The sequence below is a fragment of the Neomonachus schauinslandi genome, chromosome 5 (assembly GCF_002201575.2).
Source record: "Neomonachus schauinslandi chromosome 5, ASM220157v2, whole genome shotgun sequence".
Taxonomy (NCBI): domain Eukaryota; kingdom Metazoa; phylum Chordata; class Mammalia; order Carnivora; family Phocidae; genus Neomonachus; species Neomonachus schauinslandi.
Window position 1 is genome coordinate 27,606,727 of NC_058407.1, and position 22,267 is coordinate 27,628,993.

Here is a 22,267-nt window from a genome sequence, read left to right on the forward strand (position 1 = left end):
CAGGCTGCATTATTCTAATTTTCTGACAATATACCTAAATTGTTAAAAACTATAGGTTCAGATAGTAGTGAAACTCTTGAGACCATTTGTGTTGTGACAAACAGGAAATCACTAAATTGTCTACTAGTAGGGAAAGAACTATTATTAACTTTTTTGTTTACATTAATGCAGAGTGTGAAAATGTGGGGGAATGGTTGTATTTAACAATTTTAGGGTATTTTTTTAAGCCAATATTAGGTTTTAAAAAACAGAATAAAAATATTTATGTACATGTGTACACGCACATACACAGCTTTATATAAAAATAATACATAGAAAAAAAACCCAAAAGCATTGGTATGAAAAGTGGTTACTTTGGAGTGAGATTCTGTTGATACATAGTTCAATGTATTTTCTAAATAAATGTCTTAACCAATTATGATTTCTATATTAAAATTATACTGACTTTTGGGGCGCCTGGGTGGCTCAGCCGGTTAAGTGTCAGCTTTGGGCTTGGGTCATGATCCCAGGGTCCTGGGTTCAAGTCCCGCATCAGGCTCCCTGCCCAAGGGGAATCTTCTTCTCCCTCAAACTCTTCCTCCTACTTGTGATCTCTCTTTCTCTCTCTCAAATAAATAAATAAAATCTTAAAAAAAATAAGATAATATTGGCTTTTGTGAATGAATTTTACCAAATAGTTTTCATTTGTAAGAATAAAGTTGATATCCTTCAACAATAGTTCTAATATTTTTATAAAGTAATTAGTGATCCCTTTGCATATTAGTACATTGTGACTCTCAGTCTTTTTTTTTTTTTTTTAAAGATTTTATTAAGAGAGAGAGAGCACAAGCAGGGGGAGCAGCAAAGGGAAGAGGGAGAAGCAGACTTCCCACTGGGTAGGGAGCCTGATGCGGGTCTTGATCCTCAGGACTCTGACATTGTGACCTGAGCCGGGCAGCCGCTTAACTGACTGAGCCACCCAGGTGACCCCTTTTTGCCTTTTTGTTTTTTCACCAAAAATTGTCATTTGGACTAGAAAAAACCCCAAATAAATGGATAGTAAGATATCAGTCTTATTCCTACTCAGCTTCTGAATTTGAGGTAAGAAAGAAATTTTTAGTAATCTACAATATTTACAGTTCATTTACTCATGTTTTACATACATGCCATTAACAATTCATGAAACATGTGCTATATTATTTTTTGTACCTGAAAATAGAGGAAACTGTTTCCTACATTTGAGATGACTGTTTCACATTTAATAAATTAAATAATTTCTCCACAGTGCAAGGTGAAATTGCCTTGCTGTAGGAAATTTACTTTTGGGGAAAATGTATTTAAAATATTGATGATTCTTAGCAACCAGTATGTCTAAATCTAATGTATAGGAAAATAAATCAGATATACTATGAGATGTCTTATTAAACTCTTTCAGATATGTATAGTTTTTTAGAATGTGAAAACGACTAGGCAGTATAGTGTTTTATTCCTAATGCACATAATAAATTAACTATTGTATTTAACAATTTTAGGGTATTTTTTTAAGCCTTTTTTAAACCTTATGGAATATATTCTTTATTTCTGCTTTTTAAGAAGATGATTTATAATCCTGAATTAAAAATTTGTGCTTTTAATGCCAAACTTTTTAGTAATGATAGCTCCATGGCATATTTTAACTTATGCAAATTTTTATATGTTATAGGATTGAATCTTTTTTACTTTTTTGAAGATTTATTTATTTATTTTAGAGAGAGAGAGAGAAAGAGAGAGTGAGCAGGAGTTGGGAGGAGGGGCAGAGGGAAAATCTTGAGCTGACTCCCTGCTGAGCAAGGAGCCTGACATGGGACCCTGAGATCATGAGCTGAGCCAAAACCAAGAGTCCGACGCTTAACTGACTGGGCCATCTAGGCGCCTCTAGAAGATTATGAATTTTATCTGCTGACTCAAGTATTGGCTTTAGAATCTATGTTTATAATTATAATGATTTATGTTATTTTTAAATCTTTACTGGTGTGTCCGGGTGGCTCAGTTGGTTAAGCATCCAACTCTTGATCTCAGCTCAGGTCTTGATCTCAGGGTCGTGAGTTCAAGCCCAGAGTGGAGCCCACATTAAAAAAATATATATATTTACGGAATTTATGGAATTTAAGATGCTATCTAAGACCCGTAATAACTTTATATTAACATAAAAAAATTCTTAGAACCAATAACGGCAGTTAGATCATTATGCCAGTCTGCCTAAGGGTAATTTAGAGATCTGGAAGATTGTGAACAGGCCAAAATTTTATCAAAATCTTGCTACTTCCCTCATAAAATGTGGCTTTTTGAACTTTTTTTCACTTTGGCAATGGTAATAGAATTGTCTTTTCCTTTTAATGTGTTTGTTTATGTCTTGTTTTCACTGAGGAGTCTAAACCTGATGGATTGGTGGCTGACTCATCAGCAGGTAACTTTACTTAAAGCAGATTATTTTTTCATTTTTCTTTTTCTCCTTGCTCATTCTTCTTTTTTACTTTTTACCTTTTCTCTGATGTCTGCTACATAAATTTGTGTTGTGGTTATACTTTCTGGCTCTAAAACAGTGATGATAATAGTCATATTTTAGGTTTAGAGTATTACCTGTGAACTTCATAATTTAATCAGTCAACAAAAAATCTTAGTGTTTTCATAGTTCATTATATTCTGTAGTTATAAATAAGCTTCTGGAATATTACATGAATACAGTTTAATGAAAAGTTAAACCTATTTTAAAGAGTGATGTACTCTTTCTAACTCTTGGAATAAAATGATGAAACTAACATCTTTGTAATTGACCTTAACTGGAGGAATGCTCAATGAATAATCAAGATTATATTTTGAGGTTAGCCGTTCTATTTACTTTCCCTCTGAAATCTTTTTATGAGAATAAAGTATTAGGAGTTGACTGCGTATTTTAATTGATTATTTTATATAAGACCTTGATTTTAAACCATTTCTAACTTCATTTCTCATTATAATACATTTTATTTAGAGAGGCAGAATATATTCCTTTTTGGTTAGTTGATGGTTATAGGAAAATAACTGAAATGTGACATCAAAATAATCTTGAAACAAATATTTATGGATTATTTGGGCATGATGCTAAATATTCCTTTCATTTGTTTTATGTGCTTATAAATTATGACTTGTGGCTTAAATGAATTAGATATGCTTAATTCTTGAAATGTTGGCATACTCTATTTGTAACTGGTTGGTAGACTCATGTTGATTGTCTTTTTTTCATGTTGATTGTCTTTACTATAATGATTAGGATATAAGTAATAACAATTTAGGAAATATAATTAGCATTAATTATGTATTTGAATAACTGTGATACTTTTTTATAGAACTACAGTCTTTGGAACAACAATTAGAAGAGGCCCAAACAGAAAATTTTAATATTAAGCAAATGAAAGACTTATTTGAACAGAAAGCAGCCCAACTTGCCACTGAAATTGCAGGTGAATTGAATCAGATTTTTTTAGCTAGTGTATGTCTTGTTACCTTTTTGCCATTATATATCCTAGAAATAAGGCATTGACTGTATTTTAGTGTATTGTATTTTAGTGTGATAAGACATTTGTTATAGACTATGGTGGTGATTACTGGAATTTAATAATAATAGAGTTGCTGTATAAATTATTTTGTTTGTCCTCTTACCGCCTTTCAAAGGACTGATTTTCTCTGTAGAATTCTTGAAATTTAGAGAAGATGAATTTTTTGGGGGGTATGCTTATGGAATAACAACATTTTGAAAAAGTTACAATATAGTATAGTATAGTATAGATTTAACATTTGGTTATGCTGTCAATTACTTTTTTTAAAAATTACATGCTTTTAGGTAGAATATATGATTAAGTGTACATTAACATGCTAATTAGTAGTGCTATGCTGTATGGAATTTATGTAGACAAAAACATTTGATTATTTTAAGTTCATCATTTCATGTAATCAAAAGTTAAAGTGTATTGTATTTATTTATGATTATCTAAGGAATGAATTTGAATGAATGATATGTAGATATGCATTGTGTAACATATAGGAATCTATAAAGCTGTGTAATATATAGGAATTTATAAAAATGTCCTTTCCTAGAGTTAATGTCATAAAACTAATATTTATATAACTATCTTCAATTAGATATAAAGTCAAAATATGATGAAGAAAGGAGTCTTCGAGAAGCTGCTGAACAAAAAGTAACACATCTGACAGAAGAATTAAACAAAGAAACAACTATAATTCAAGATCTGAAGACTGAACTGGTAATTTAGAAACCATTTATTGGAATGTACTTTTATAATTTTCTAAATTAAAAATGAAATATATACTCTGATGAAAAAATTTTGAAAGTATAGCTTGCCTAAAATGGAGGAAATAAAAATTTCCTATAGTTCTATCTTCTACACATACACTAATAGAATTTTTTTTACATAGAAATGGAATCTAGGATGCAAAATTTATTACCTTAATATTTTTGTGTTTCTATCTTAATATTTATCTTTTGTTTAACATTTTTGTTGTTTCTATCTTAATATTATCTGTCTTTTTGCTTTTCATATCTGCATCTCTGATCCTCACCTTTCCCTGTACTATGGTTTTATAAATCCACCTACTTTTAGGATAGTTCTGATTGCATTTCTGGCTTTCATTTCAAATTCAAGTGTAACATCAGGTCATCATATTTCCTCCTCAGCTGTGTTTCTGTTATTGGTATTATATATCTTCAACAGTCTCCTAAGGTATAACAACCTTGAATCTGTCCTTGACTCCTTTCTGTCCTTTATTTAGCACTCAATAAATATATCAATAAAATCAACCATATCCAGCCTGCAACAAACCCTAATTATGCTTACATCTGCTCCTTTACTTTTATTACCAGTTTCCTAGGATAGAAAATTTATGCTTCAAAATATGACATTTATCAAGTGATTGTTATGACCATTGGGTGTAGTTTGTGAAGGAAAGGAAAGCAAATAAAGCGCCAAGGATAATTGTGAATTTGCTATTTTGTGCCTTGAGTGGTAATACTATTAAATAGGACATATAAGGAAGAGGAGAGGCTTGTTGGGGGGAAGATACCAGTGGTCAATGTTTGCAGTCCAATAATTGATATCAAAGATTATTTTCATTTTGATTTCTTTGTAGTAAAACCATATAAAAATGTGTATTCTTTTAGTTTTTCACTGTAACTTTTAATGAAAATGTGCTCTACAGCTTCAGAGACCTGGTATAGAAGATGTTGCTGTGCTAAAGAAAGAACTGGTGCAAGTTCAAACACTAATGGATAACATGACCTTGGAACGTGAGAAAGAATCTGAAAAACTCAAAGATGAGTGCAAAAAGTTACAGGCAGAATATGCTAACTCAGAGGTAAATAAGTTCAGTATGCCTAAATGTGATTGTTGTTAACTTGTTTATTGTATACTATGATTAAAGCCAACCTGTGAGATTTTTCTGAGTGATCTATCAAAACAGTATTTGACTCTCATTTGCTCTGAATGGTATTTGTATATAGTCAGTCTAATTTGAGAGACAATATTTAACTTCGCTTTACGAAGCTGGACATTTAGAGAAGAATGTTTGTATAAGAGTACTGTTTTATTTAATAAATGATATATATTGCAGGGAGATGATACTTAAAGTTAAATTTGATCCAAGCTAGTCAATAAGTGGTAATTGAGTTTTCTCGGTTTGGTAGGGGTAAAGGAAGTATGATTTCGTTTTTTACAATTGTATTACCAATGTTGTTCAGAAAAAATATTTAGGAAAAACTTATTTTCTAGTAGGCTTGTTTCTCACTTATCAATTATTGAATTATGTTGTTGAAAGAAATCTTAAAAGTCAACTAGTCTAACACTCCATCCAGGACTCCCCTTTATAGCATCTGATAAGTGATCCCCAACTCTTACTAGGTGGTATAGGGGGTGCATGTTTATTTATAAGTCAGTCATTCTGTTGACATTTGTTTTCCTGTAATTTACATGTACAGGTTCCAGTTCTCCTTAGGAATTACACGGAATAAATTGTTCCTTTTTTCCACATGAGATATTTGAAGACAGTTCATATTTACTGAGTTCTTTCTCTTCCAGAATAAACATTTTCAGTTCCTTCTACCATTTGTCACATGACTTGACGTTGGCCTGTAAATCTTTGAGATATATAATATGTCAGTATATGACAAGCTCTAGGATATGCAATAAATATATTTGCTTAAAAAATGCTAGCCTTTTTCCCTTTTACTGTACTATAGAGGATATCTTTTTATCTGTTAAGATTCCATTAAGTATTTGTAGTTCTTAAGCACCCTTATGTGATGTGGACCTCTGTTTTTTTGTATTTTCAGTTTAAAAAGTTGAGTTATAGTGACATTTCAGTTTGCATTTCTTTCTTGGAGTTTTAAAGCTAGTGATCTAAAAGGCACTCTATTCATAACTAGTAACATAATGAGCTATGGAGTATAAATATTATAGATAACCATGTCATCCTTTCTCTTTCTTCCTCCTAAATTTTATCAGTGGGAGGAAAGTTTATGGTTATAATATGCATAGGCATGTGAAGCTTTATGATGCTTAGTACTTCAGACTTTAAAACTTAAGAACTTCAGGTGCAGATTTCCTAAAAGTGATCTTTGTAGCCTAGTGACCTATAACTCCACAGTTTTTAAAACAATTTCAGGGAGTTCATGAACTTATTGAAACCAGTTAAAAGCTTCTAATATGGGGCGCCTGGGTGGCTCAGCCATTAAGCGTCTGCCTTCGGCTCAGGTCATGATCCCAGGGTCCTGGGATCAAGCCCCGCATCGGGCTCCCTGCTCCGCGGGAAGCCTGCTTCTCCCTCTCCCACTCCCCCTGCTTGTGTTCCCTCTCTCGCTGTGTCTCTGTCTGTCAAATAAATAAATAAAATCTTTAAAAAAAAAAAAATAAAAGCTTCTAATATGTAATCAAGGAGATGCTGAATCAAAGAAGTCTCATGAGGAGGAATCCCATTCAGATAATGTGAAAGCAGAAATACTTGAATTTGGGTGAATTGAGTCATTTATTTCTGTGCTTCAGTAAGAATTACTTTGATTAAATCTGCCTGCCCACTAGTATTTCTCTAATTTTTAAAAAATTATATTCTCTTTTGATTAAAAAAATTCCTTTAATGTTATTTGAAATTTCCAAACAAATGTAATAGGATGACTAAAATTGAATCACAATTATGGCACTTTTTTGATATATCTATTTTAAAGTGCAATCCTCTCTGACATTTTCCAGCTGAGAATTATGGAGTTATATGTTTACTTGTTAAACAGGTAGAATTTGAACAGGGAGAAGAAATTTATATATTTACTTGCATTTTGGGAAAAGTACATGTGGGAAAATATTTCTGAGTAATATTTTATTTGATAATTACTTTAATATGGAGGATTTTTGTAAATTTGCATTTTTATTCATGTAGATTAAATTATCTTTATATGTTATGAGGAGGTCACTTGAAGTATAACTAGAGTTATATAAGATTTGGGAGAAAAGGACTTAGTGTCTTCCTGTACTTTCCTTCTGTCAACAAGGGTGATTGTGGGAAACAATGATTTTTTTTTTTCTCTCGGAAAGATGTTTCTGGAAAAGAAAAATGGCATAGAAATCCATTCTTCATGTCTTCTTTCACATTTTCATAAAATTTTTCTTTTTTAAATGTTTTGAAATAAGTTTTAAAATAGCTTTATTCTTGCTGAATAGCGACTTAACATTTCATCATATTTTTAGTAAAACAAGGATAGTATTTACTTTCTATTTAGTTAACTAATAGGCTTATAATGATTAAGACCTCACATTATACTGAAGTGTAATTTCCAACTTCAGGAAATGGTAGCATAAGAGTCAGAGTAATATTATTATTGGAAACAAACTCTTAACTTTTTGAGCACCACTAGGTTTTGGATAATATACCAGGTACTTTAAATACATGGTCTCATTTGTTTCTTTTAACCTGTAAATGAAGTAATATGTTTGTTTTATATTGAAGGAATCTGAGGCTTAGTGAAGGTAAATAACTTAAGTTTACGCACCTCATGTACGGAAGCTAGTACTAGAACTCAGGTCTCCAAAGCCTGCAGTCTTTCCCTGTCATTTTCTCTCTCATTTTGGGTGGTCTGATGATTGCCGTATAAGTAAATTTGTGCTATTAATCTTGACCTAATACTTACTGTTATTACTTTTTATATTTTGCCATATTGTATGTTGTAATATTTATATTGAGTACAACTTAAAATACTTTTGAATTGTGCTTCATACCATTTTCATATTAAAAATTAATGTCTAGATATTCCATTGCATTTATTTGTTTGTAACTCCATTTGTTTTTAGCTTCTGCTTACTTTTTAAATATGACATATATTTTACTAATTTATTAAATTTCAATCCTACTTATTCTCAAATTTGTTGGTGGATTGTAACACTTAATGAAAAAATTTATTTTATATATTACTACTTTACTGAACCTAAATATTGGTATCTAAGACAAAATACATTAAAAGGAATTAAAGGAGCTAAAAATGTAATGATTTATTTGGTATTTCTAATTGAGGCTGAAGACATATAATCTAACGTATATTATTAAGTATGTTCTTATGTTCCATTACTTTCATTTACATATACCTTATGAATTCATTGACAGTTTTTTTTTTGGTCTAGATATTTTAGAAAAATAACTCATTCTAAAGCATTTGAAAATGCTTTATATAAATAGCTATGTTATGGATCAGAAATTGAGGATTTAAGGGTTAAAAAAGTATTATTTAAAAAAATTTACATTATTGAAAATATCAAAGCTATAATCAACTTATATTTGGCGTGGTCTTTAATGGAAATGATCTTTTAAGAATCTTATTTGTATTCCAAATAAACTCATTTTAAACTCATTTTAAAAGTAAAATATTTATAAAGATGGAATAAAAATGATTATACTTATGCATAGTTATTAAAGAGAGTACTTAAAAAGTATGCAAATATCAGAGATTAGCTTTAGTAATATGTTTGGACATTTGTATTGTATGTTCATTGTGTGCTTTTGTCAGTCTTCCACCTTTCATCCATCATTTTATTATTATTTTTTTCTGCTTTCTAATGGAGATGCTTAAACTTGAGGTAATGTGTTTTTTTGGAAGGCTTTTAATATTAGTAATACATAGCACCTTCTATTGTCATATGGCAGTTTTGTGTTTTAAGGCAATCTCAGAACTTCAAAGATACTCTCATTTTTTTAATCAAGCAAATTTTCGACCATCTTTAAATGATTATTTACTAATAGTAATACAGTATTAGAACAATAATTATAATTCTTAAGTATTAGCAGGATGTTGCTTAAAATATCTTAATTATTTTTTAATTTAAGATTTTTAGTAAAAATCCAATGTTGAATTCAATAACATGGCTTCGAGGAAATGCAGACTCTTTTATTGGGTCTGATATTGGGAACAAAAATCTATTAACTCCTTGGAGACGAATCACTCATTTCTTTAGTGAGTATTTTTTGAATGTCTAGTGCCAGCAACTATTTTAGGTGTAGGGAATACAACAGTGAGTAAGACAGAGTGCCTGCTCTCATAAAGCTTATATTTCTTTGTGGAAGCCAGACAATATATAAGTAAACCAAATCATGATAGAAAGTCAGTTAATGCTAAGTGCTATAAAGAAAAATAAAGCAGGAAAATTAACAAGTCAGGAAATGACAGATGTTGGCAAGGATGCAGAGATGCAGAGAAAGGGGAACCCTCCTACACTGTTGGTGGGAATGCAAGCTGGTGCAGCCACTCTGGAAAACAGTATGGAGGTTCCTCAAAAAGTTGAAAATAGAGCTACCCTACAACCCAGCAGTTGCACTACTAGGTATTTACCCCATAGATACAAATGTAATGATCCGAAGGGGCACCTGCAACCCAGTGTTTATAGTAGCAATATCTACAATAGCCAGCTATGGAAAGAGCCCAGATGTCCATCAACAGATCGTTTAAGATGTGGTATGTATGGAATACTACTCAGCCATCAAAAAGAATGAAATCTTGCCATTTGCAATGACATGGATGGAACTAGAGGGCATTATGCTAAGCGAAATAAGTCAGAGAAAGACAATTACCATGTGATCTCACTCATATGTGGAATTTAAGAAACAAAACAGAGGATCATGGGGGAAAGGAGGGAAAAATAAAACAAGATGAAATCAGAGAGGGAGACAAGCCATAAGAGACTCTTAAACATAGGAAACAAACTGAGGGTTGCTGAAGGGGAGGGTGGTAGGGGGGGATGGGGCAACTGGGTGGAAACAAAAAGAAAAAATAAAGCAGGGTATATGTATGGGCATTGGTGTAGTGGAGCTGGCAATAATGTAGGACAATTTTAGATAGAATGATCAGGGAAGGTCTTCTCAAGGAGGATATGTGTGAGAAGTAAGCAAGAATCAGGGTGAAGAATTGGGAGCAGTCATTCCCAGGAAGAGGGAGTGCAACTATTAAAGCCTCAAGGCACAGATGAGTCTGGCCTGTTAAACAAGGAGGAAAGTCAATGTGGAGAGGCATCTTTGTTTGAATTTCATCCATAATCATATTTGAACAGGGAATGTATTTATTTCCTTGCCAATTTTGACTTTTTAAAATTTTTATTTTTTCCCCTATGCAAACGTAATCCATGATCGTTGTAAAAGTTAAAATGATTCATAAAGTACAACAGAGAAAGTGAATGTTTTCTGTAATTCACTCCCCACCACCCCTTCCCCATGACTAAAATATACCTTTTGGTATAAATTCTTCCCACATCTTTCCTTTTTCCACACTTGAGTAAAATAAAAAATTTCAAATGCTTGCTTTTAAAAAATTCTAGTTAAAAAAAGTACATATTTAGTGTACAAAGGATAAATGATAAACCTAATGTCTAGTTCTTTAGGTATTAAAATTACAGAATCATTTATATGAATGTATCTAAAAACTATACAGTATAACAAGATATTTTTGAATATATTTGCTTTACATTTTGCTTGTTTTTTTCTACATTTTGGAGTTAATCAGCAAGATAGATACTAGATAGATGTTACCCTTGGCTTACTATATCTTATAAACTTAAATGCAGAATCATGGTATTTTAATGAAATATACTCATAATTTGCATATTAATATATACTGTTATTTCTGTTTATTCTGTGTTACTCTGCTAAATCCTTTGATACATAGTAATTTAAAATAGCCAAACTGTTCCTAATATTTCTGTTTACGTCCATAATGTTACTAACAGAAAATGATCTGAGATTCAAAGTTGTTAGAAATAGCAGTTTGAAGTAAACTCCCAATATCAATTAAAAGGTTATATGATTAGTTTAAGAAAGAAGTTATTAGGATATACCTTTAACTTGAATATAGTTAAAAATAACAAATATTTAAACATTTCTTTCTTCGGGGCACCTAGGTGGCTCAGTTAAGTGTCTGACTCTTGATCTTGGCTCAGGTCTTGATCTCAGGGTCATAAGTTAAAGCCCCACATTGGGTTTTATGCTGGGTGTGGAGCCTACTTAAAAACAAAAACAAAAAAAACCCCAAACATTTCCTTCTCTTAAGTATACAGTAGCTATATTACATATATATATATATATGTTATATAGATATCAGTTATTATTGGAACATGCTGTATAAGCTGTAATTGTATAAGCTGTAACTGTAAAGCAGAATGACAGATTGCCTTTCATTGTATTAGAATTGGTTTATTTACATGAATGTTGTCCCTAAAAGGTCAGGCCAGGAAGGTATCTCAGACATGGTGCTATTCATAAAAACACTTTTGAAACCTCTTTTAACTGACTTTAAGCCAGTTTGGGAAACACTCAAAACACTAGTTTCATTAACTTATGATTATTAAAATAATATAAGCCCAAGTGTTTGATCATTCAGTTTAATTACTTAACCTCCTTTACAAGATGGTTTCCAAAACTTTAAACCAAAGCACTGTAATGGATGAAGATATATATACCACCAATGAGAATTCTTTTTAAAAAACAAATAGTGCCACACATACTGGAAGGGTTTCCAAAAGAAGAGTAGCAGAAGATCTCTTGGCATTATTGTCAAAATAAATCGATAGCCTTCGTTTCTCCCTTGAAAATGAAAGTAATTATTTGTAACGTTGGAAAAAGACAACTGCTGATGTGTTTATTAGGAAAAAATTTTAAAAACTTATGTCTTTTTCATATGAAGTTTATTTACTAATAAAGAATGTAGACAATGAAAATGATTGTAACTTTGGGAATGTAAAAAGTGAAGCCAGTAAGCAATATTAGAAATACAAAGTTATTTTGTTAATATCACTTGCAGGAAACCATACTTAAAAAAAGCAGTACTTAGTCTCTCTCTCCCTAGTTGTTGAAGCTCTCATGTGTAGGAAGTTTCTATTTCCAAGATCTTTGCTTACTTTTCTCTTAGTTTTAAATGATCAATCCATTGTCTTAATTTCATTAAAAAATATTAAAATGCATTAAAGCAAATTCATGTCCAGCTATTATACCTGATTACAGAGTGGCCCAGCTTAATGAAACTATATCTAATAAAACTCTATATAACTTCTTTGGACAAAGACTTTACCATATAGTCAAAAAGATGATTTACCACCTCTCCAAGGTGATTCTGTATTGTATGTTTGCATTTATTTAACATGTTTTTAAAGTAAAAGGAAAGGCTGTCCTATAGAAATTGGGGGAAAATGTAGGCAATAGGTTGCATTATCTTCTTTAAATTCAGAAGGATTAAAGTACAGAGTTTCAAAAAGCCAGTTAATTCAAGTTTACAGTTTGATGCTTACTCAGACACATAAAGTAGGATGCCAGCTCTTCATTTCATGTATTATTAAATAAATGAAGTTGTACATTTTGGATAAATTAAAAAAAAATTAATTTTCAAACGTGAGGTGGCAGTAGGGGTATAGGAAAAAGAACTAAGTTGAAACTTCTAAGTTTTATTTTAATTTAACAACAACTGACAAAAATCTATGAAACTTTAAAACCTTTGGATGCTCCCATTTCCTTTTCTATTTTAGTTTTCTCTAATTTTTTTTCTTTTTTTTTTTTAAGGCCACAATAAGCCAGCTAAGGAGTGAGCTTGCAAAAGGCCCCCAGGAAGTTGCTGTATATGTGCAGGAACTACAAAAACTTAAAAGTTCACTTAATGAATTAACACAAAAAAATCAGGTAAGAATTTAAGAGCTACATCTAGTGGTGAATTGATTTTATTTATCTTAAATTTTAATCTTGTGTATGTTATATGTATATATATATTGGCATGAGTATAGCATGACTTATTCTGGTTTTTAAGTGTTAAGAACAGTCACATTGTTATGAAACCAATCTCCAGAACTCTTTTCATCTTGCAGAACTAAAACTCTACATTTTTTGAACAACTCCCCATTCACCGCCACCTTCTGTAAAGGAAAATCACTCCTGTGTGTCTCCTCCACTCCTAATACCCTACCACACTTTTACTTCTGACACCAGATGTGTGAGTGTTCCACACAACAACAGTTCTGTGACACCAGCTGGTGTCATACAATGTAACTCAATTGTGACACCATTTACTTGGAGATAGTGTCAGATCCCACAGTTTAAGGGATTAGTCCCACAAGACTGTTCCCGCACCCCCCTGCTAACACCAATTGAAAGTCCAGCTTGTTACCTGTACTTTGTACCAAATGGCTGTAAATAGGAGGCTCCCACAACCCTTGCCTTAGATTCGATTAATTTGCTAGAGTGACTCACAAAACACAGGAAAACATTTTACTTACCAGATTACTGGTTTATTTTAAAAGATTATAATTCAAGAGTAGCCAGATGGAAGAGATTCATAGGGTAAGATGTGTGGGAAAGGGCATGGAGCTTCTGTGCTCTCTGGGTGCTTTCTATGTGTTCACCAACCTAGAATCTCTCCATACCCTGTCCCTTTGGGTTTTTTAAGGAGGCCTCCTTACTTAGGCATGATTGATAAATTATTGGCCATTGTTGATTAACTCCACCTCCAGCTCCTCTCCCCTTCCTGAGATGGTTGGCAGGGGGACTGATGGGGGGGTCGGGTTGAAAGTTCTAACCCTTTAATCCTGATTGATTGCAATGGACAGCAGCCCCCATCCTTAGGGTCTTTTTAAAAATCACCTCATTAACATAAACTCATTGGTGGTTGAAAGGGGCTAGTTATGAATAAACAAAAGACATTTTCATTGCTCTTATCACTTAGGAAATTCCAAGGGTTTTTGGAGCTCTTCCAGAAATGGGGATAAAAACCCAATGTATATTTTTTATTATAAATAACAATCACACTTTTGATGCACCGAGTTTTTTATTTGATGTAGTCCATTTTATCTCTTTTTGCTTTTGGTGTCATATTTAAGAAATCATTGACAAATCCAATGCCATGAAACTTTCCCCCTATGTTTTCTTCTAATAGTTTTATAGTTTTAGGTCTTATGTTTTGGTCTTTGATTCATTTTGACTTAATTTTTTAATAGCGTAAGGTAAGGATTTAGTTTCATTCTTTTGCATATGGATAGTTTTCTCCTGCACCATTTGTTGAAAAGACTTTCCTTTCCCATGCTCTTGGCACCCTTGTTAAAAATCATTTGACCATGTATGTGAGTGTTTATTTATGGGCTCTCTGTACTTATACCATTGGTCTGTATGTCTGTCTTTATGCCAGTACCTCACTGTTTGGAGAACCGTAGCTTTTAATAAGTTTTGAAATCAGAGAGTATGAGACCTTCAGCTTTGTTCTTTATTTTGTATTTTGTAATGTTAATATTTCCCACCTTCTTTCTTTATAGATGAGCAACAGATGATATTTAGTTTGGGGGCAGGTTAGGTATTGGTTAGTACTTTTCTTCCATGTCTTTACTTTTTTGGTGGTGGGGGAGTAGGGAGTCATTAAACCCTTTTATTGAACAGTATGGTGAATTTGTTGGCTTTGCTTTTTAATAAATTGAACCTGCTATTTTAGTGAGATATAACAAAGGGAAAACCAAAGAAAAGAACATGGTAGAGGGGGAAAAAGAGACAAGTAAAATTGGCTGTAAATATCGAGCCTCCAGTCAACAGCCAGGTGAATGAACTTGGAGCACATCCTCCAATTCTTGTCAAGTCGTCAGAGACTATAGCTCTGGCTCACAGCTTACTACAATGTCTTGAGAAACCCTGATGTAGAACTATCAGCTAAGCTGTTTCTGGCTTCCTGACCCTCAGAAGTTGTGTGAGATAATAGATAAAATTTTAACCTGCAAAGTTTTAGGGTAATTTGTTGCTTGTGACATTGGCCAACAGTTCTCAAACGTCTTCCTCTCAGGAATGCTGCATACTCTCAAAATTGTTATGGACCCCAAAGAGGTTTTATTTTTTTGGATTGTATCTATGGGTACTTAGTATATTAGAGATTGAAACATAAATTTAAAAAATATGTATGTATTTGTTTTAAAAACATTATTAAATATTAACATAAATACCATTTCTTAGGAAAAATGACTGTATTTTTCCAAAACAAAAAATAGTGGTGATGTTTTATATTTTGCAAACCTCTTTAATGTCTAGCTTAATATTTGGACAGATGGATTCTCATATCTGCTTTTACATTTCATCTGTTGTGATATGGTTGAAGGGTATGAAGAAAATTCAGTCTTATACAGGCGTGTAGTTGGAAAGGGGGGTCTTAACCTTTTCAGATAATTATAGCTATTTTTATTTGATATTATACCAAAACTAGATAAGGCATAGTTTCTCAAAAGTTAGTTACAACAGAGAATCTGAATCTGAAACCATATCTATCAATGCTATTTTTATACTTGTAACATTAAATTTATTAGTTTTTCTTGCCTTTTGAGTGTATCTTTCCTGTGCATGATTTTATAACATCATGCGTTAATCATGTGGAAAATATTGGTTGTGCAGATCTTCCAAATATTGACAGATTTCATTGTACAATATAAAAACAAGTATCATTTGTCAATATCACATCAATCTCAGAATAGACCTTAAGTATGAGAAAGTGTCAAGCTCATGGTGATGGATACAAGTTTTCTAAAAGTCTAAGCTTCATTTGAAAGCTCAGTTTTATTATTGGAAACAAATAGTATCAGTTCTGTTCTCTTAAGTGACAGGTTCTTTCCTACCCAAGTCTGAATAGTCATGGTTTGTCTGTTATTCTTTCCAGTAAAAATGATGTGGGTGCCTGGGTGGCTCAGTTGGTTAAGCGACTGCCTTCGGCTCAGGTCATGATCCTGGAGTCCCTGGGTCGAGTCCCGCATCGGGCTCCCTGCTCGGCAGGGAGTCTGCTTTGTCCTCTGACCCTATCCCCTCTCATGTGTTCTCTCTCTCTCATTCTCTCTCTCTCAAATAAACAAAATCTTTAAAAAAAAAAAATGTTTCATGAAAAAAAGCAACTAGCTCAGCTTGTAATTCAATACCATTAATGCTCTTCCATGTGACAATTATATTATTCTTTGGTATCCAGCAGAAGTGATCTGTGCATACTTCCTGCTCTTTCACATAGATTTTATTTCTCCTTGCTATTACAAATATTGCAGCTATGAACATTCATGTATAAATCTCATGCATTTGTGCAAGAATTTCTCTGTTATGTAATCCCAAATGAAATTGCTGGGTTGTAGGCTACACATGTGTTCAAATTTAGTAGGTTACCTCAAATAATTTTCCAAAGTATTTATACCTGTTTACTATTGTCCATTTCTCTGTCAATTCTTCTTCTTTTTTTTTTTTTTTTAAAGATTTTATCTGTTTGAGAGAGACAGAGATAGGGAGAGAGAGAGCAGTAGCAGGCAGGAGGGAGAAGCAGGCCTCAATCCCAGGACCCTGGGATCATAACCTGAGCTGAAGGCAGACGCTTAACCGACTGAGCCACCCAGGTGCCCCTCTCTGTCAATTCTTGATGCTGACTTGATCTTCTCCCTGGCTTATGAAAACCTGTCTACCCTCCCTCCACCTTTTTTCTCCTCTCAAGCTATATGTAGAAAACATTTACATACAATATAGTTTTATCTTTGTCCCTCAGTTTGATTTTTAATTCCTTTGAGATCAGGGTTGACATTCTCCTTTTTGGAAACTGACCAGGATATGTATATGATGTGGATGTTTATGATCAGTGTCATTTTTTATGTAATTTTAAAACATTAAACTATTAATAAAGGGCATGATTTGACATGGATAGCCTGAAATGTGTAGTCAGATAATGAAGCACAGATTGTATATATGTACACACACACACACACACATTATTAAAGGAAGTATTATGGCTATTTGATGAATAATATATAGAATCAAGATGATTTAGTGTGTTAAAACTGGAATATTATTGATTAAGGAATAATAGAATCTTCTACTAATCTTAATAACCCTTACATAAGTGTAAGACTTCACAATTTTTTTTCCAAAATGTTTTCTTGTTTAGGATTTGCTCACCAGTTAAAATAAGCACAGACATGCATCCTTTTCTTATTATCCTTGCTGTCTGCCTCTCCCACCCCTCCTCACCCCATGTCCTTGGCAAACCATAATTGTTGACAGTTATATCCACGTGTTTTGAATTTGGAAATCTTTGCATATGGTCTTATGAAGGCCATTACATAAAATGCCTTGGGCAATTTTTGTGGGCCATAGCAGCATCAAGGTGGATAGATAATATTTTAATACATAACGAATGGCAAAAATAATTGCTTTTGTGCTAATGCCAAAATCTTCAGTATTAGATCAATGTTTTGTAATTACTGCTTTTTGAAAACTTAAAAACAAAAGGGGATATTGAAGGAACTTCCTTCTTAGTTTCTAATAAGAATCATACTCTGACATTTAAACACAATTCTGTAACTCAGTTTAATTAACTTTTTATATAAATTCTGAGCAAATCATATGTTTATTTAAAGCGACTAGTATAGGTCATTGTAAGAGACTGAGTGATTTTTTGGGTTTCACCTCTCACCCCTTTTCCATCCTTTATTACTTTTCCCTTTCCAACAGTCCTAGTATTCAGGTGCTCACAGTCCAAAGCAAGAGCCAGATAGGGCTAGCAGTTCTGTTGCTGTGGATTACCACTGTATTGCAAAATGGCACATTGAGGAACAGTGTAGTACAGTGGTCAAAGTCATGTTTAAGTCCAGCTTTGCCACTGACTGACTGTGACAGCCTCTCCCAAGTTTGTTTCCTCTTCTGCTAAGAGATACTGTTTTACCCATTTGCCTCTTAGGAGTGATATGTGTCTTAAATAAATTTTTGTTTTTTCTGTTTAAGTGCTTAGACCAGTGTCTGCCTTTTCGTAAGCACCTCAGTGTTTGTTGTTTTTGTTTTTATTTGGTAAATGCGATACAGGTTTGGGTCAAGACCAAGGTGGAAGTTTTCCTAACTTACTGCCTAGTCAATCAGGAAAGGCTTTTGTAGAAGACATAACTTTTTCGCTTAGTCTTCAGGGATGCTAAGGAACATTTCACATAGCAGAGGGGTTAATGGCAATTCATTTTGAGAGCTCGATATGCAAAAAGCATGAGAACATGTAAGAGCACAAAAGAATATGAGATGTTGGAAAGTGGTAGTAAGTAGTTCAGTTTGTTCTTTCTCCCCAGGCTCTTTTGAAAAACAAATAAGATGAGATCCCTGAAACTACTTTGTAAGCTAGCAAGCATTAAAAAAAAAAAGCCATCTTTTTGCATTCATTCTCATTACCTGGGCAAGTAACAAGTGAAAAATGGAGTCTGATACAGGGAAATTGTCTCTGTAAGATAATCTATGGAATGAACAATGGGTGAGGAAATCAAGAGGACTGGACATTTGAAAGGAAGGAATTTTGCTTACCCAAATGATAATAATGTTATGAGTTAGGCTTAACAATAATTTTTAAAAAATTTTTAATTTTATTATTTTTGAGAGAGAGAGAGAGGGAGAAGGAGAGGGGCAGAGGGAGATGAAGGGAGAGAATCTTTTTTTTTTTTAAAATATTTTATTTATTTATTCATGAGAGTCAGAGAGAGAGAGAGAGACACACAGAGGCAGAGGGAGAAGCAGGCTCCCCGCCTAGCAGGGAGCCCGATGCGGGACTCGATCCCAGGACCCTGGGATCATGACCTGAGCCGAAGGCAGCCGCTTAACCATCTGAGCCACCCAGGCGCCCGAAGGGAGAGAATCTTAAGCAGGCTCCATACCCAGCGCAGAGTGTGACACGGGGCTTGATCCCACGACTCTGAGATCATGATGTGAGCTGAAACCAACAGTTGGACCCTTAACTGAGCCACTCAGGTGCCCCTTCACAATCATTTTAGAATTTATACTTGAATAGGGTATTTTGGGGGGAGCATGAATTGACTCAGTGTCTAAATTGTGTTGTGAATATTTATTGGACTTGGAATCATCATAATACATGACTCTGCCATTTGGCCAAGTCATATCAGGTTCTTTCAGGCTTTAGCTTCCTCATCTGGAGAATAGGGATGATAATGTAGCTCATGTTTTGTTGTAAGAATTAATATGGAGAAGTGAAAGTACAATTATTATTTTCTGTAGTGACTTTAACTGTACTTTAGTCAATCTTCAAAAAAACCATGTATTCACTATACTATCTTGCTTCAGATTTCATGGGAAGACCATAATAAGAATGAAAATTTGTAGTACTAAATACAGTTAGCCTTCTGCATATAGAAATTACGTAGCGTGAGTGGATTAAGTCTTTTTTTTTTTTTTAAGATTTTATTTATTTATTTGACAGAGAGAGACACAGCGAGAGAGGGAACACAAGCAGGGGGAGTGGGAGAGGGAGAAGCAGGCTTCCCGCAGAGCAGGGAGCCTGATGCGGCGCTCGATCCCAGGACCCTGAGATCATGACCTGAGCTGAAGGCAGACGCTTAATGACTGAGCCACCCAGGCACTCCGGATTAGGTTTTAATGAGAAAGAAAGTGGTTTAGGTTCTTTTAAAGAAAATTTAATTATCTCTCATGTGTGCCATAAAGCCAGGTAGATTGTGATTAATTTTTTAGGACAAGTGAATTTTAAAGAGTCTACAGTTGTTTTGCACCTTATTTCTTAAAGGTTGAAACTGACTGGGGCATCATTTGTGTCTAAACTGGTGGGAATACTTGGTAACACTCTTAGCCTGTGGAAAAGAAGACTCATTAACTCATTACTAGCCTTAAACTTTTTTTTTAAATTTTATTATGTTAATCACCATACATTACATCATTAGTTTTTGATGTAGTGTTCCATGATTCATTGTTTGCATATAACACCCAGTGCTCCATTCAATATGTGCCCTCTTTAATACCCATCACCGGGCTAACCCATCCCCCCACCCCCCTCCCCTCTAGAACCCTCAGTTTGTTTTTCAGAGTCCGTAGTTTCTCATGGTTCGTCTCCCCCTCCGATTTCCCCCCCTTCATTTTTCTTTTCTTTTCTTTTTTTTTTTTTTAAAGATTTTATTTATTTATTTGACAGAGAGACACAGCGAGAGAGGGAACACAAGCAGGGGGATTGGGAGAGGGAGAAGCATGCTTTCCACGGAGCAGGGAGCCCGATGCGGGGCTCGATCCCAGGACCCTGGGATCATGACCTGAGCCGAAAGCAGCTGCTTAACGACTGAGCCACCCAGGTGCCCCGCCCGCTTCATTTTTCCCTTCCTACTATCTTCTTCTTCTTTTTTTTTTTTTAACATCTAATGTATTATTTGTTTCAGAGGTACAGGTCTGTGATTCAACAGTCTTGCACAATTCACAGCGCTCACCATAGCACATACCCTCCCCAGTGTCTATCACCCAGCCACCCCATTCCTCCCACCACCTACCACTCCAGCAACCCTCAGTTTGTTTCCTGAGATTAAGAATTCCTCATATCAGTGAGGTCATATGATACATCTTTCTCTGATTGACTTATTTTGCTTAGCATAATACCCTCTGGTTCCATCCACGTCGTTATCAAATGGCAAGATTTCGGTTTTTTTTTGGTAGCTGCATAATATTCTGTTTGTGTGTGTGTGTGTGTGTGTGTGTATGTATGTGTGTGTATATATATATATATATGCCACATCTTCTTTATCCATTCATCTGTCGATGGACATCTTGGCTTTTTACATAGTTTGGCTATTGTGGACATTGCTGCTATAAACATTGGGGTGCATGTACCCCTTCGGATCACTCCATTTGTATCTTTGGGGTAAATACCCAGTAGTGCAATTGCTAGGTCATAGGGTAGCTCTATTTTTAACTTTTTGAAGAACCTCCATTCTGTTTTCCAGAGTGGCTGCACCAGCTTGCATTCCCACCAACAGTGTAGGAGGGTTCCCCTTTCTGGGCATCCTCACCAACATCTGTCGTTTCCTGACTTGTTAATTTTAGCCATTCTGACTGGTGTGACGTGGTATCTCATTGAGGTTTTGATTTGGATTTGCCTGATGCCAAGGGATGTTGAGCACTTTTTCATGTGTCTGTTGGCCATTTGGATGTCTTCTTTGGAAAAATGTCTGTTCATGTCTTCTGCCCATTTCTTGATTGGATTATTTGTTCTTTGGGTGTTGAATTTGAGAAGTTCTTTATAGATTTTGGATACTAGCCCTTTATCTGATATGTCATTTGCAAATATCTTTTCCCATTCTGTCGGTTGTCTTTGATTTTGTTGACTGTTTCCTTTGCTGTGCAAAAGCTTTTTATCTTTATGAAGTCCCAAGAGTTCATTTTTGCCCTTGCTTCCCTAGCCTTTGGCGATGTTTCTAGGAAAGAAGTTGCTGCGGCTGAGGTCAAAGAGGTTACTGCTTGTGTTCTCCTCTAGGATTTTGATGGTCCTGTCTCACATTTAGGTCTTCCAACCATTTTGAGTCTATTTTTGTGTGTGGTGTAAGGAAATGGTCCAGTTTCATTCTTCTGCATGTGGCTGTCCAGTTTTCCCAACACCATTTGTTGAAGAGACTGTCTTTTTTCCATTGGACATTCTTTCCTGCTTTGTCGAAGATTAGTTGACCATAGAGTTGAGGGTCCATTTTTGGGCTCTCTATTCTGTTCCATTAATCGATGTATCTGTTTTTGTGCCAGTACCATACTGTCTTGATGAGGACAGCTTTGTAATAGAGCTTGAAGTCTGGAATTGTGATGCCACCAGCTTTGCTTTTCTTTTTCAACATTCCTCTGGCTGTTCGGGGTCTTTTCTGGTTCCATACAAATTTTAGGATTATTTGTTCCATTTCTTTGAAAAAAGTGGATGGTATTTTGATGGGGATTGCACTGAATGTGTAGATTGCTC

General features: G+C 34.1%; 1 protein-coding gene across 2 annotated transcripts in view; it reads left to right on the top strand.

Moving 5' to 3' along the window:
* Positions 1-22,267, top strand: part of EEA1 (early endosome antigen 1) — a 127,748-nt gene that overhangs the window by 43,436 nt on the left and 62,045 nt on the right. For both annotated transcript variants that reach the window (XM_021687326.1, XM_044915358.1), the window contains exons 6-10: positions 2,386-2,425; positions 3,345-3,458; positions 4,138-4,259; positions 5,212-5,367; positions 13,084-13,200. In XM_021687326.1, the coding sequence (XP_021543001.1) occupies positions 2,386-2,425; positions 3,345-3,458; positions 4,138-4,259; positions 5,212-5,367; positions 13,084-13,200 (549 nt within the window). The remainder of the gene's footprint in view (positions 1-2,385; positions 2,426-3,344; positions 3,459-4,137; positions 4,260-5,211; positions 5,368-13,083; positions 13,201-22,267) is intronic.